The following is a 16069-nucleotide window of genomic DNA, read 5'->3' on the forward strand; positions in this document are numbered from 1 at the left end:
TGAAAAATGTTATTTAATTACTTAAAAAACACACGTTTACCACAAATAACACTCCACTTTCAAGTAACATATTACGTCTATGTTTTTTATTATGTGGCTTCATACATTATCTTCAAATATCTTTTCTGTAATAATAAGAAGTCAGTAAGAAAAATAGCCTTTTCCGACAGTTTAGCGGTCTTTAGGCATAATTTTTGTACTATACAGTGCACATGTCTCAACTTATGTCAAAACGTCCACGATTATTTCCCAGAACACAGTACTACAACGTTATTCTAAATGATGGACCCATTTTCAAAACTTCGTATTTATTCAAGTACAAATCCAAAATGAACAAGCTTTATACCAATGAAAAAAGGAAGTTTCAAAGGTTTTTTTCATAATGTTTGATATCAATTTAAAACTTTCGTGAATCCGTAAGACATCATCCTTGACACACGCGGTCGGCCTGTACTTTTTCCTTTGCACACACTCCCAGTCTGTTTAAATTGCTTAAACCAACGGCTAATGCTTTTGCGAGTTGGTGGTTGAATACCGAATTTTGTACGAAATGCCCGCTACAGTGCAATTTGCGACTCACTTTTCGCGAACTCAAGAATGCCGAAAACCTTGTGCTTCACATTCGCCATCTCAACTGACAGTGAAACGGAATAATGGCCCTATTGCCGAGCGCACTCTACCGACCGCTTCTCAAAACCACCACTCCCCTGCCAAAAACTTGGAAACTACCTCTTTTTATTGCTATAAAGTTAGTTGATTTTGGATTTGTACTTGAACAGATACAAATTTTTGAAAATGGGTCCATCATTTAGGACAATCCTGTATATCGGTAGTAGGCCGGCTACACGGCATTACCACTTTCACGACTCTTAACTTGTGTGAAGACGGCTGTGTCTCTCTCCGCTAAGACTGTCCTATCTGTGGATCAGTGTCTGTTGGGGGAACGTATTGTCTTAGGCTGAATAGGAATATCAATTCCTGCACGTAAGTTCGCAACCCCCATAACTCATCCAGAGTTAGAAGGCGAGATTTTTTTCTCCAATATTCTCCTCTAATGAGTTGGAAAGCTTGTACTATAGTCATATTCATGAACGATGGCCGTTCACGCAGGTCTAGGCAGGGACGGGATTCCCACTGTTGCCGGTTCCAAGTGACAGCTGCGAAAGCGCATACAACGTGCTTCGCCGTGAAGAAGGCGTGTGTGGTGCAAGTTCGCCAAGAATGTGAAACACATTTATCACATGTTTCTTTGATGGTAGCAATTGACGATTCAGAAATTATCTACCTTTCACTGTTTGTCGCTGTGCTTGTGAGGGATGTGCTTTTTGTTCCTCAAAATGTTGAGATACTTTAGATTTAATGATTGAGACGTCACTCAATTTGACTAAAATACGTGCATTCATTGAGACGATTTTATCTTGCCCTCTGATTAAATCTGTGGGAGTGAAAGTAACTTTGTTACATTGCTAAAGGCGACAGGGACAATATCTCTGCAGTTACCAATACGGTTATCTTTCACAGGTTCTTTACCAACAATCCTGAGGCGAAGAAGAGGTTCACCAGCTTCAAGGACGTGCCCATATCAGACCTGCGCACCAACCCCAAGTTCCACGCGCATGCTAACAGCGTCATGTATGCACTGACTGCTGTTGTGGACCACTTGGATGACCCTGAGGTCATGATTGAGATGCTGCGCAAGCAGGGCGAGAACCACGGCCGAAGGAAGATTACAGAAGCAGAGTTCTTGGTTAGTAGCCCACAGACTGCAAAACATCACAATGCATATAGTTTCATCTACCAAAGAACATTATTTGCAAATGGTGACAGCTGCCAAATTTGTATGTCTTTTCTCCTTCTATCTCCAGATGCCTGCCTCAAAACAAACGACTAATGCATTGCTTTTGCTTTAAGGTCTCAGACTCAACAATTCCAAATAAACTTCACCTTATGACTCCGTACCTGTCTCTTTTTTTCCCTCCTTTCCTTCATCTAGCAACATGATCTCATTTTTTGAACGATCAGGCCTCAAATTTCCCTTCCAGCATCCCAATTTATGTTATCAGTACTGTCTACAGGTGCCTTGGAGTGATTCAGTGGATGGTTCCCAAAAAAATCCATACCCCATTTCCTTTGGCTTTGTGCTTGTGTTCTATGTTATGGCAACTTTGGCACTGACAAGAAGTTTAACTAAACTCAATTCTCTTTTCTCATTCCTTTATTCCCAAAAGATTTTATGTTCTAAAAATACGTTTAGTTAATTGGTGTTTCACAATTAATAAGAGACTTTTTTAAAAATACGGTACTATCTCAGTTGAATCAGAAAAGTGTAAACTGTTCACTGTGGGCCATACCCGATGTTTCCATTATACTGGTTCCAAGAGTGGACCTGAAGGAGCAGGGTAGCTGCTGCAGTTTGTTAGTTTAGCTGTAAATCAGAATATAGTGTTGAGATTTCACATCAAATGATACTTGATTCCACTTTTTATTACTCAGTATTCATTACATGGTGTCACTTTCTTGAAATTTACATTGAACTGACATGTTTTATCTGTTTGGCTGAACAGGACTTAAATTTGGTTTATGAAGGTGGTTTTAGAGGAATTTGGGACGACGGGATGAGCGAGTTGATGGCAGGTGCCTCTGCTCATAGTAGTTTTAACATCTGCATAATTGCTCTAGACATTTAATTTTCTCTTATTCAGGCATTCATTATATTATATTCATCAAACATATTTTTCCTTCTTCAGTATATTCATTTAAGGCAGTCATAATATGTAATTATACATTTTACATGTAAAGAAACAACTGAGCACCACTACTGCCATGAGAACAATATTGGATTTTGTCTTGTCGCCAGTAGTTTATTGAATATAATTACTTACTTGCTATCTAGTGTCTTTGGTTCACTATCTCACATTGGTTTCTCTACAAGTGAGGGATTTATGTTACTGTTCTTACCCATCTGCGTATAGCCAACATTATACCTTTAGTAAAAATGAATGTTGCTGATCATGCTGCAAAGTGATTTGTTTTAATCAATCATGATATCTCTTGTACACTCTAAAACAAGAAAAAGATGCCTCATGATGGAATTATCCGAATGGATCTGAAATGAGTAGATGTGATTTATATGTACAGACAAACAAATGATGACAATTTCAGAAAAATTGGTTGATTTGTTCAAGTGAAAGAGTTTCACAAATTGAGTGAGACAATAATGCATTCATCCACCTCTGGCCCCTAAGCAATCAGTTATTCAGCTTAGCATTGATTGATGGAGTTGCTAGATGTCCTCCTGAGGAATATCGTGCCAAATTCTGTCCCTAGATCATCAAAATTCCAAGCTGGCTGGACAGCCCTGCTGATAATGCTCCAAACATTCTCAACTGGGGAGAGATCTGGTTACCTTGCTGGCCAAGGTAGGGATTGGCAAGCATGAAGACAAGCAGTAGAAATTCTTGTCATGTGCAGGCAGGCATTATCTCTGTGAAATGTAAGCCCAGGATGGCTTCCCATGAAGGGCAAGAGACAGTGATGTAGAATATCCTTGACATACCACTGTGCTGTAAGGATGCCACAGATGACACACAAAGATGTTCTGCTATGAAATGAAATGGCAGAGCAGACCACCACTTCTGCTTGTCAGGCTGCATTGCAGGCGACTGTGAGGTTGGTATTCTGTTGCTCTCCAGGGCATCTCCAGACATGTCTTTGGCCTCAGATCTCATTGAGTGGAATAGAATTGTCTTTAGTGACGAGTCGAATTGAGCCCCGATGCCCAGTGGAGGCATGTCTGGAGATATCCAAGACAGGTATGGGATACCAACCTGACAGTTGCCTGTCATAAGGCTTAACAACTATAAATAATGGTCTGGGTTGTCATTTATTTTCAATAATAGGACTTACTTGATTGTCATCCCTGACACCCGTACAGCATAGCGGTACGTCGGCGTCTAATCTACATCTACAGTCATACTCCGCAAGCCAAAATATGTTGTGTGGTGGAGAGTACCCTGTATTTTCTCAGTAGTACTCGTTAAAAAGAATGCTGCCTTACCTCCAGGGATTGCCATTTGAGTTCCCAAAATATCTCCATAATACTTGCAGGTTGTTCGAACCTACTGGTAACAAATCTAGCAGCATGCCTCCGAATTGCTTAAGTATCTTCCTTTAATATGAGCTGGTGCAGATCTCAAACACTTGAGCAGTACTCAGTGATAGGTCACACTAGTGTCCTATGTGAGGTCTCCTTTACAAATAACCACATTTTACCAAAGTTCTTCCAATAAACTGATGTCCACCATTTGCCTTCCCTAGCACTGTCTTGACACACTCATTCCGTTTCATATTGCTTTGGAACATTATGCCTAGATATTTAATTGATGTGACTGTGTCAAGCAGCACACTATTAATACCGTATTTGAACATTATGGGTTTGTTTTTTCTTCTCATCTGCAGTAACTTACATTTTTCTACATTTATCGCACCAACTAGAAATTTTATCTAAATCATCTGCATCCTTCTACAGTCACTTAACAATGACTCCTTCCCATACACCACAGCATCATCAGCAAACAGCCACAGATAGCTGCTCACCCTATCTGCAAGATCACTTATGCATATAGAAAGTAACAGCAGTCCTTTGACATTTCCCTGGGGCATTCCTGATGGTACCCTTGTCTATGATGGACACTCACCGTTGAGGACAACACAGTGGGTTCTGTTACTTATGAAGTCTTTGAGCCACTCACATACCTGGGAACCTACTCCATATGCTTGTACCTTCATTAACAATTGTTAACAATATTCTATGTCCCGTTTTGTTGTCCTTCATGGAAAGTCATCTGTGGCTTACATTTCAGCAAGATAATCCCCGAATACATATGGTGACAGTTTGCACTGCTTGTTGTCATGGTTTCCAAATCCTACCATGGCCAGCAAGGTTACCAGATCTCTCCGCAGTTAAGGACATTTGAAGCATTATGGGTAGGGGCCTCCAGCCAGCTTGGGATCTCAATGATCTAACACATAAAGTGAACAGAATTTAGCATGACACCCCTCATGAGGACACCAACAACTCTATCAATCACTGTCAGGCCAAATAACTGCTTGCACAAGGGCCAGCGATGGACCAAAGTATTATTGACTTGCTCAGTGTGTGAAGCTCTTTCTCTGGAATAAATATCCAAATCTTCTGAAACTGTAATTATTTGTTTGACTGTACATGTAAATCACATCTACAGATTTCTATCCCATTTGGATAATTGCTTTGTGATAAGTGTTTTTTTTTTAATTTTCTCTTACAATTAAAGTGTAAACATTGCAGCAAACTTGAGCAAAATACCTTGCTAGTTATCTAGTTTGCATGTGTGACTTAAAGATATGCTACATGTAGACACTGGAATAGCTTAGTAGTAGAGTCTTTTGCAAGTCAAGAGAGGAAAGTGGAAGTTCAGTTTCATTCCATTGAACTCTAAAACCAATACTGATTCGCCCAGTTAGTTGCTTGTCAGTGGGCAATATAAAATTATATATAACTGCTACAGTTATCTTGCAAAATATCCACATAAAGAACAATAAGCAGCACTGTGTGTGGCAGCTGAAAAAATATAATTCTAAAGAAGGCACGTGTGTTTTCCAAATATGCTAGTCATTGTAATTTTTCAAAATGGAGTGCCGCATTGAACAGTTCATACAAAAGCTCTTCTTCAGTTAATGAAATGGTTGGATACAATTACAATGAAACAATTCTTTTTTCAACAGCATTGGTATACTTGGCATGATATGCATTCATCTTCACAGTGGAAAAATACCTATTGCAACAACTTCACAACATACACTGCAAGACGTGCACTTGCCGATGTAACAGTATCATCTACAACTATATTCATGCACGACAAACTACTGTGAATTGCATGGCATTATTCCGCGTATTAGAATTTCTTTCCATTCCGTAAACATATATGGTGTGAGAAGACTGACTACTTATATGCTTCACTGCGTGCTGTAATTAATTTAATCTTATCTTTGTAGAGCCTAAGAAAGAGATATATATTGGGCTGTAGTAAATTCCTATATTTATGATTTAATACTGTTGTTTTCAAACTTTGTAAGTAAGCTTTCATGGGGTAGGTGGTGCCTATCTTCAAATCTGCCAGTACAGGTTTTTCAGCTCCTCTGTCAGGCTGCACTGTGTATAGAACAAACATGTGACCATTCATGCTGTCTTTCTATACATTCAGCAACCTCTCCATTAGTCCTATATGGTATGAGCTGAGTCACAGGCTCTTGAGCATTATCTGTGATAGATTGCACATGTGTTTTGTAAGCAATCTACATTGTAAATAAGTTTTTCCAATATCCTATCAGTGAGACAAAGTCTACTACCACTTCACCTGCAACTGAGCCTATACAATCATGACACACAGGTATCTGTATGAGCAACACACGGTCACTCATTATCTTGTTGAAAAATAACATCACAGCACAGTCACCGGCATCAACACATCAGAGAATAAGAGCATCATTTAAATTGTATTATAGACTCACTCATGGGCGAAGCAGGTGGTGGACTTCAGTTTGTTGGTAGAGTACCAGGGAAGTGTAATCAGTCTACAAAGGAGATTGCTTACACATCACTCATATGAACAGTTGTAGAATATTGCTAAATTGTGTGGGACGAATATCAGATAGGATTAACAGGCCATATTGAACACATACAGAGAAGGGCAGCACGAATGGTCACAGGTTTGTATGGCCCATGGAAAAGTGTCACAGAGATACTGAAGAAACTGATCTGGCAGACTCCTGAAGATAGACGTAAACTATCCTGAGAAAGTCTACCAACAAAGTTTCAAGAACCAACTTTAAATGATGACTCTATGAAAATACAACAACCCCCTGCATATTACTCACATAGGGATTATGAGGATAACATCAGAGTAATTATATGCACAAAGGCATTCAAACAATCATTCTTCCTGTGCTCTATATGTGATCGTAACAGGAAGAAACCATAATAAATGGTACAATTAGATGTACGAAGGTGGTTTGAAAAGTTCTTGGAATCACCATGAGAGGTCAGCACTAGCACAAGTTGTTCCCGCAATATTCATTGGACTGCTCCCTGTAGACACGTGCCACGTCAGTGCTCTTGAAAGAAAACTGTGGTGGTGACTTAACCCTGTTGTTGTTCCTGCATAGTTATTTGCAAAGGAGGAAAAAAATCGAGATTCGAGCAGTGATTAAGTATTTTGTAAAGAAATGTATGAAAGTAAAGAACATTCATGCCAATTTCCATAATACACAAGGGGACTCTGCTCCTTCATATTCAGCTGTTGCCAAGCAAATGAATTTAAATTTGGTCAGGGGAGCTTACATGATAATCCACACAGTGGTCAGCCAAGATGTGTCACAATTTGAGAAATCATTGCAAAAGTGCACAAAATGTTCCTGGAGGATCGCCGAATGAAAGCACTTGAAATTGCTCACACTTTCCAGATGTCATCTAAAAGGGTATATCACATTTTCACTGAATAATTAGAAATGAAAAAAATATCTGCAAGATGGGTGCCACGACTCTTGATGCTGGATCAAAAACGCAAGAGAATGGACGTACCGGAACAATGATTGGCCCGTTTTAGGAGAAACAAACAAGTTCTTTTGCACCGGTTTGTGACCACAGATGAAACTTGGGTGCACTACTATACTTCAGAGACAAAACAACAGTCAAAGCAGTGGAAACATGCTGATTCTCCACCACCAAAGAAAGCAAAGACAATTCCTTTGGTGGGAAAGGTCATGCCATCAGTGTTCTGGGATGCAAAGGGGATTCTGTTTGTAGATTATTTCCCCATTGGCCAAACAATTACTGGAGAATACTATGCTAACATCCAGGAGAAATTGCAACAAAAGATATGAGAAAAAGTCCAAGTTTAGCAAGGCAGAAAGTCATCTTCCATTGAGACAATGTGCACCTGCACATATGTGCCATTGCCACAGCAAAATTACATGAACTAAGGTATGAATTGTTGCCACACCCACCGTATTCGCCTGATATGGCTCCGTCAGACTTCCATCTCTTCCCAAAACTGAAAATTTGTCTTGGTGGATGAAGATTCACTTCAAACGAAGAATTGATAGCTGGAGTTGGGAACTATTTTTCAGGCCTGGAGGAAACTAATTTTCAAGATGGGATCAAGGCATTGGGGCATTTTTGGGCCAAGTGCATAATTCTACAAGGAGACTAGATTGAATAATAAAAAATTTTCAGTGTTGTAAGTACTTTTTTCTGTTCTGAGAACTTTTCAAACCACTCTCGTACCCTCTGCCATACACTTCACAGTGGTATGCAGAGTATACATGCACACTGGTGTCCAAAAGTGAAGCAACAAATGGAAATTTTACAATGTAGCATTTATTTTGCAACAAAACAATATAAATAGCAGATAGCAAAGTAGAAACAATCTAAAGCATACAAAACTACAACATACATAAAAGTAGGCAAAAATATTCTTCATTTTTTCCAACTTAAGAGATTTGCACACACACATTGCAACAACTGGTTAATGTATTCAGTTTGGTATGTGAACACCCCTGGCAGCAATACAAGCCTGACAACAATGGAGCATGCTGAAACTCCACAATAATGTTTTCAGTTTTCTCATACTACTCAGTCTGTGTAAAAATGTTTGATGCTGTTAGAAAAGCTTCTATCACTGAAAGCTAAAAGTTAAATATGGAGTCAGAAGTGAGATTCCTGATCAGCAGCTACATTTTGCTAATGTAAATGTATGTGTTTCAAACATCTATAATGTCATACTAATCGAAAATTTAGTTAATTATTGTAGAAACATTTTCACTCAAAATTGTCACACTATCAGCTTCACAAATATCATCTGGAACCTTAGAAACCTTATACATGGTACGTTAAAAAATATTTTTTGCATGACACTTAGGGCTGAGCAACAGAAATAGGTGCTGTATGTTGTCTGTATGCTGAGTCACTGTATGTTAGTTAGAACTAGGGACTGTGAATTTGTCTTGGCCTTAATTCCCTTCAGATGAGCATCAGATAATTTCACTTGTTGTCCAAATTAATAATAAAAATTAACTGCTTAAAGAACATGCTGCAAAGATTTGTCCATATTGATTTCACCTTTTGGTCAAGACAACTCAAGACACACAAAAATTATTCAGGGTGTCCGGAACTTTCAGGACTCATAGAGGGGAATGAGTAGATAATATTTTGAACTGGAATTCATGTCCAGACATGTACTGTTTCTGTACTACAACCATTTGAAAACATGTTGGTAACGCAGCCGCTTTTACAAGTAATTTTTTTAGGCACAACCCATGTCAGAGAGGTAGAATAGGCACTATATGACATCAGCCGATCCAAACAGTACTTTTCTGGTCTTGGTTCCTATTTGAAATATTATGTACTGACTCACTTCTACGAGAAGTTTGTAATGGAAACTTCTGAACACCCTTTAAAATCTCTGTAGAATAAAATAGTGGTGAACTCTGCCTTCTTTCTCCTTGTAGCTGTGTTATTATGAATATTATTTTTGCAAAGTATTGAATTTCAAATACAGGGAAATTAATTTGTAATTTTTGGCATATGTTACAGGCATTGAAGAAGGATTTCTTTCAATTTCTGCTAGAGAAACTCAGTGCAAAGATGACTCCAGAGTGCATCAAAGCATGGGAGAAAATTGCTGATGCAGCATTTTCTACAATGATCAACTCTCTGAATGAGGTCCAGAAAAGTCAGCATGTTATCTCTTGAGCAGACACCCAAAGCAGCTACAACATTTCCATGTGAAATTCAGTGCTACACTCAACAGCATTGTCACAACTGGAGAGTTGTTCCTCGGACCACTTTTACGATGTTTATAATTTTATGACAAGAGAAGGGGTCAAATGATAATTCAGAGTGTTGTAACAAAGGCATATTTTCATAACATTTAATACTGTGAAAGACTATGTTGCATGCCATTGATTTTAGCACAGCTGACAGAACTCTTCTTATGGACAAAACCAAGGAAAATATTTTGGAGAAACAAGAAAAGACACTGCTTACACAATCATCTGTCAACTGTGCAATGTTTAAATAATCAAGAATCACTAGTGAGGAGATGAGTTTTACATCAGGATAAATGGATTTCAAAAAAGGGACTGAAGAGGAATGAGAAGTGAGTCAAATGTGAACCATTTTATCTTAAAAGACAATATATTTTGCACCCACTTCAGTGACATGGCAAGGATTTTTGCTCTGTGTACTTAGATACACTTCTTGTGAAGGTGTGATATTCTGTATAGATTAAAAATGTTATTAATATACAAGCAGTTTCGGTGACAATCAGGAGAACAAAATGCCTGAAATATCTACCTAACAAGAGAATATTTTGGAGTCTGATACAACAGAAATAATTAGCTCCAATTGGCTCTAGTGGTTCTGCTTCCTTTCTACCATATGAAGAAAGCAGAACATGTGATAAGTTGTTCTTACTATAACAAAATTTAGTTTAGTTTTAACATTTTAATACTTCATCCAGCAACTTATTTTGACTAAAGGACATAACCCGTGTAAGCAAGATTTTATCATCCTGGAAATTTGTATGCTTGGGTATTAACTTTTATCAGTAATTACCTTGTTTAATTCATGTTGAATTTGTTTACCTACAGGATAATGCTATAGTACTTTAATAAGATGATCCTTTCCTTTTTTGTTCCATATTTTTTTCCTTCGTATGTCGTCTCTGTTTTCACAGCATAAATTTTATTGGTATTACAGTAAAAAGCTGTGCATTTAGTGCACAATTTTTATTGGTAGAAAAGTTTTCATGAGTCTCATATACATGATATTTCATATAGTTATTGGTTTACATGGACTAATATGAAAAATTTTAAACCTGTGTTACTATTATATTTTATAATAATTTAAAATGCTGGTATATTTAACTGTGGACTATGTTCGGTGACTACATTAAAAAAAATTTATAAGAGATGAAAAATATCTCTGAATACACAAAAATAATGATCCTAAACAGTTTTAATTATGGAATTCAGCTTACTTACTGTTATCTTTTGCTAACTTTTCAACCACACTTCCTTAATATCTACGGGCTTTATCTTTCATCATGTTTAGTAGTACACATTACTGTTTGGAGATGTTTTGACAGGCTCAGTGGGGGGGGGGGGGCGGCAAGAGTTCCAACAAAATGCCAGTTGGCACCTCAGTTCACTTTCATAGATCCATTATTTGAACTGACATAATTCTGCAAGAGTTACTGCACAAGGTGCCTGTCACTGAATCCTTTTACAAGAGGATCAATTCTTATATCACTGTTTTTATTTCTTTAGCATTGGACTCTTGTTAACAGTTGCTACCTTACAGTTCTGTTGATATTTTATTTTATTATTATTATTTTTTTTCAACAAGGGACGATATGCATTTTTTATAAACTATGAGCTATGTTTGCTCTCCTCAATATTTAGTTAAAATTAAATTTACAATCAAGTTTGATGCAGTTGCACATGTAAGAAATGGATTCTGCAGATATAGTGCTTGCACTCATTTCTTTAAAATGTAACTTTTTTCTGAAATCAATTCTTAGTACATATAAAATGTAATTTTGAGAATGAGCTCCTGAGAAATATGTCTGTGTGATGGATTGATTAACAGCCAGAAATCAGTGTGTTGTCATAGATCATACATTGAGCAAATGTGTTAGTAATAAAGGGCAAGAATGGAGAACTGGTTCTCAGTATGCAAAGATAGCATGGTGTAATGTAAACATTTCCTGGTAGTTTCTATTATTGGGCAATACAGTGTGTGTGCAAAAAAAAAAAAAAAAAAAAAAAAAAAAGTAATTTTTGTCGTATATAAGTCAGTCAAGTTCAATATGATCATTCTTCTGGTCTACAAAGAAAAAACTTCTGCCAGAGTGCAAAAAACTGTCTGCTGAGTAACAATTATGACACTACTGTGCACTTTAATCATTATTTTATGCAATTGATGCACACTTGTGATTTTCATCCTAAACAAGGAACTTGACATAATTCCACAAAAGTAAGTCTAAGGAAAAAGGTCATTCGGTATCATGTTCCACAAATACAATGAGCCTCTACTGACCCACCATCCCAGTAACTCACAGTGGAGATAATCATGAACAGTGACAGTAAAGTATAAAGGAGAATGTTCAATTGGAATGCAACAGCATTCAGATTTTCATCAGCCTCAGCTTTGGGTAGTGTGAGGAACCCTTTAAAGATATCACGGTAACTTGCACATATAACCATTCTCTATGTAAAAAAGTGTGGTTGTTAAATCCTAGTCTTGACCCTCCTTTGCCAGATGATGAGCTTCAGGATGTTTACTTCTCATTCTTGAATTTTGACGATTGCAGTTAGTCCATAATTGGAAGATGACAATTTTCAAAACCACTTTTCTGTATTTCTGGTGCTATAACTCTCACACCTTCCTGATAGTTTTAGGAACATTGAAGATGAAATTAAAGACTATCAACTGAACTGGTCTCCTATATGCCAAGAATACTATAAGACCTCATTCTACAAATAACTGCAAATTACGTATGCTGGGGTCATCACCATATGAGGTGTTCTAGGACAAAGCATTATTTGGAACAGTTCAGCCAGTCTTCAAAGACTTAAGTTTTGATTAGTTTACAAAATCAAGTTATTGGGTGCTGAAGTCTTACAACTGATGTTCAGTATGTTATGTAGATCAGACCAGTGCTTTGCGTGCAAAGTGAAAGTTAATATATTATCATTAGAACAGCTAGTTAATCCATGTATCTGAATACTGCTCTCATACCACCAATTATTTTAGTAAATATGTTGGACTCATTGCTCTGTTGTGTGGTGGCAATAAAAGAGAGAAATAAAAATGAATTTTGAATCACATTTCTCATTTCACTGTTTCATTTTGTCAGAAGCACAATAAATATCGTCTTTTTAGAAACATTAAAACAGAGTAGTTCAGTATGGGGCAATATGACCTGAATGGTTAAATGTCACTTAAGATTTTTAGTATCTGTCTACAGATCTTTAAATAACAACTGAAATACTATGGCACGTATTGAAGAAGATAGAGTTCCGTATATAATACAGGACAAAAATTCATTTGTTTCACAATAAATAACAGAAGGGTATATTAGCCATGAGTTACACTGTATGTATGTATGTATGTATGTATGTATATATTTTTTTTTCCTTCTAGTGGGTTTTTAATTTTATTAGGACATCAAAACAATCAACAGTGCCTCAGAAGTGGAAAAAAGCTGTGTTATTCACAGAACATGTAAGAAAACATTCTTATTGACTTGTATTAATCATTGTTGAGGGATCTGAAAAATTGTTTTATGGTATATAAGAACATATTGTTGAATATGAAAAGAAATGTCATATCAACCACAAAAAATTGTGTACATTTGTAATTATAGAAAGATGTAAAATTAATGGAAATAAATACTTGCTTTATTACTTTTTGCCTAAAATATTATTCTCTTAATCATTAATACAATCAAAACCTGCTCTTGTGATGGCAATGAAAAGTCTACACTAGAAAATGTATCTTGTATAAACTTTTTCTGTGGTTAACAGATGCATTTAAAATAAAATAAAAAAATTAACCACTCCCTTATCATTGGATGTCGAATTGTAGACAAGCATGTAAATAAAGCTACTTTTCTAACAAAGTTTTTGGACAATATCCTGCTTTGAGTTACCACAAAACACGTGTGGTTCATTCAGCCAGCACTGTAGCACATCCAGAGACAGAAATTGTGGAGTCGGTTAGGAGAGGAAGAATGGCAGAGGAAGGGAGAGTTGAAGGGAAGGGGTGGTGACAGCTAAGGAAGGGAGAGTCAATAAGAGAATGGAGTAGAAGCATGAAACAAATGGCTTGCACTGCTGCTAGCAAAATTGCAGTTATGTGGCAAATGAAGAAAATGGATGCAATAGTCGAGTAACATGGAGAAGAGTTTGATAGAAAACAGAGAAAGATAAGGACGTTCATTAATAGGCAGATAACTGAAACATAGGTAAAATGGCAAAAAGCTGTTGGCATGGAGAAGAGGAAACTGGGATAGAGGGTGGGTGTGGAACCAAACCTGGTGTAGATGGAGATAATGGAGATCATGAGTTGTGGAACTGAATAATGTGCTGGAGGGATATTTTCCATTCATACAATTCAGAAAAGTTGGTATGGATGGAGGGGGGGTCAATATCCACATCCCACCAGCTGAGGGGCAGCCATTGCTCCTGTATGGCCAACTATGCTCTTGACCACAATTTGGTGGTAGCCATCCATTCAAGCTGAAAGCTGGTTGGTAGTCATAGCTACATAAAAGCCTGTGCAAAAGTTGCAGCTGACAATGATGCATGTTATCCAAAGTTGAAAATTTCATTGTGGTTCAGTGGCTTCCTCTGGAGAAACACTTAATACACTGTACAATGATTCATAATTGAATTGTGATGGATGTGAGAATGGAAGTACCACATATTGTCAAGTGGAGAAACTGGTATCATTCTCTACGAGCAAGACAATAAATTTCTAGCAGCACATTTTATTGCAATAAACATACAATCAGTATGTTGTTTGAGGCTTTGTCTTTGCTAGTCAAAGGGGTGCTTTTCTGAATTGATGTAGGAAGGAGCAGGGAATCATTAGGAATGAGATGTAGCTACAGGGAGGGAAAGGGAATATACGAGGGCTATCCACAAAGTACATTATGTTTCGGAATTAAAAATAAAGTATTGGAAATTTTTTTAATTATATACACGTGAAAGCTATACTTAAATACTACTTTTCTACATAGTTGCCATTTAAATTAAGGCACTTATCGTAGCGATGGACGAGCTTGGAAATTCCTTCGTCGTAAAATTCGGCCGCCTGCGCCTCCAACCACGTGGTTACCTCTTCTTGAAGCTGAGCGTCATCATCAAAACGCTGCATAGCCAACCACTTCTTCATTGCTGGGAATAAGTGGAAGTCACTTGGTGTCAGGTCGGGATGAGGAAACAACTCCCACTTAAAAGATTCGAGAACTTCACGAGTGGCATTTGCCGTGTGGGCCCAGGTGTTGTCGTGAATCAGCAAGATCTTTGAGCCCAACTTTCCCCTGCACTTGCTTTGTATTGCTCTTCTGAGGTTGTGCAGAGTTTGGCAATACCTTTGAGAGTTTATTGTAGTGCCTCTTTCCAGGAAATCCACAAAAATCACACCTTTTCTGTCCCAAAAGACAGTCACCATCATCTTCCTTGCCGACATTGTCTACATGCATTTCTTGGGTTTTGGGGGGGAATTTGTGTGCCCCCACTGCATTGACTGCAATTTTGCCTCGCAGTTCACATGCTTAACCCATGTTTCGTCACCAGCAACGGTGCGATCAAGTAATGAGTCGCCATCTTTCTCGTAAGCATCCAAAAACGTTAACGCTGCAGCCATTCGCTGATTTTTGTGAATCTCTGTCAAGATTTTTGGTATCCATCTTGCACAAAACTTGTGGTAACCAAGCTTTTCGGTAATGATTTCGTGCAACAAACTACGTGAAATTTGTGGAAAACTCATAGAGAGTTCCGTTATTGTGAAATAACGGTTTTCACGGACCGCGGCATCGACTTTTTCGACAAGTTCGGCAGTCACTATGCTGGGTCTTCCACTTCGCTCTTCGTTCTGAACATTAGTTCGGCCATTTTTAAATTTTATGACCCATTGACGCACTCCACCTTCAGTGATTATGTTGTCCCCATACACTTCACAAAGCTGCCGATAGATTTCTATCGGTGTACAGTTTTTTGCAGTCAGAAACCTTATTACAGCACGCACTTCACACTTCGTGGCATTTTCAATTAACGCTGACATTTCAAACTGTCACAGTAACTCAACAGAGTACTGCATGAACCGCTCACTAGCACGGCAGGATGCCGACTGAGCGGTGGAATGCCATGACACAAAGATTGCCGCGCTAACCCCGCCCCTAACGGACACAAACGAAAATGTAATGTACTTTGTGGATAGCCCTCGTAAATGACATCAAGG

General features: G+C 37.9%; 1 protein-coding gene across 1 annotated transcript in view; it reads left to right on the forward strand.

Moving 5' to 3' along the window:
* LOC126237300 (globin-1) overlaps positions 1–13509 on the forward strand; it is a 304528-nt gene extending 291019 nt beyond the window's left edge. Inside the window, exons 4-5 of the mRNA XM_049947259.1 lie at positions 1522–1747; positions 9632–13509. Of these exons, the coding sequence (XP_049803216.1) occupies positions 1522–1747; positions 9632–9790 (385 nt within the window). The 3' untranslated portion in view covers positions 9791–13509. The remainder of the gene's footprint in view (positions 1–1521; positions 1748–9631) is intronic.
* The last annotated feature ends 2560 nt before the right edge of the window (positions 13510–16069 follow it).

The sequence above is a fragment of the Schistocerca nitens genome, chromosome 2 (assembly GCF_023898315.1).
Source record: "Schistocerca nitens isolate TAMUIC-IGC-003100 chromosome 2, iqSchNite1.1, whole genome shotgun sequence".
NCBI classification, from domain to species: domain Eukaryota; kingdom Metazoa; phylum Arthropoda; class Insecta; order Orthoptera; family Acrididae; genus Schistocerca; species Schistocerca nitens.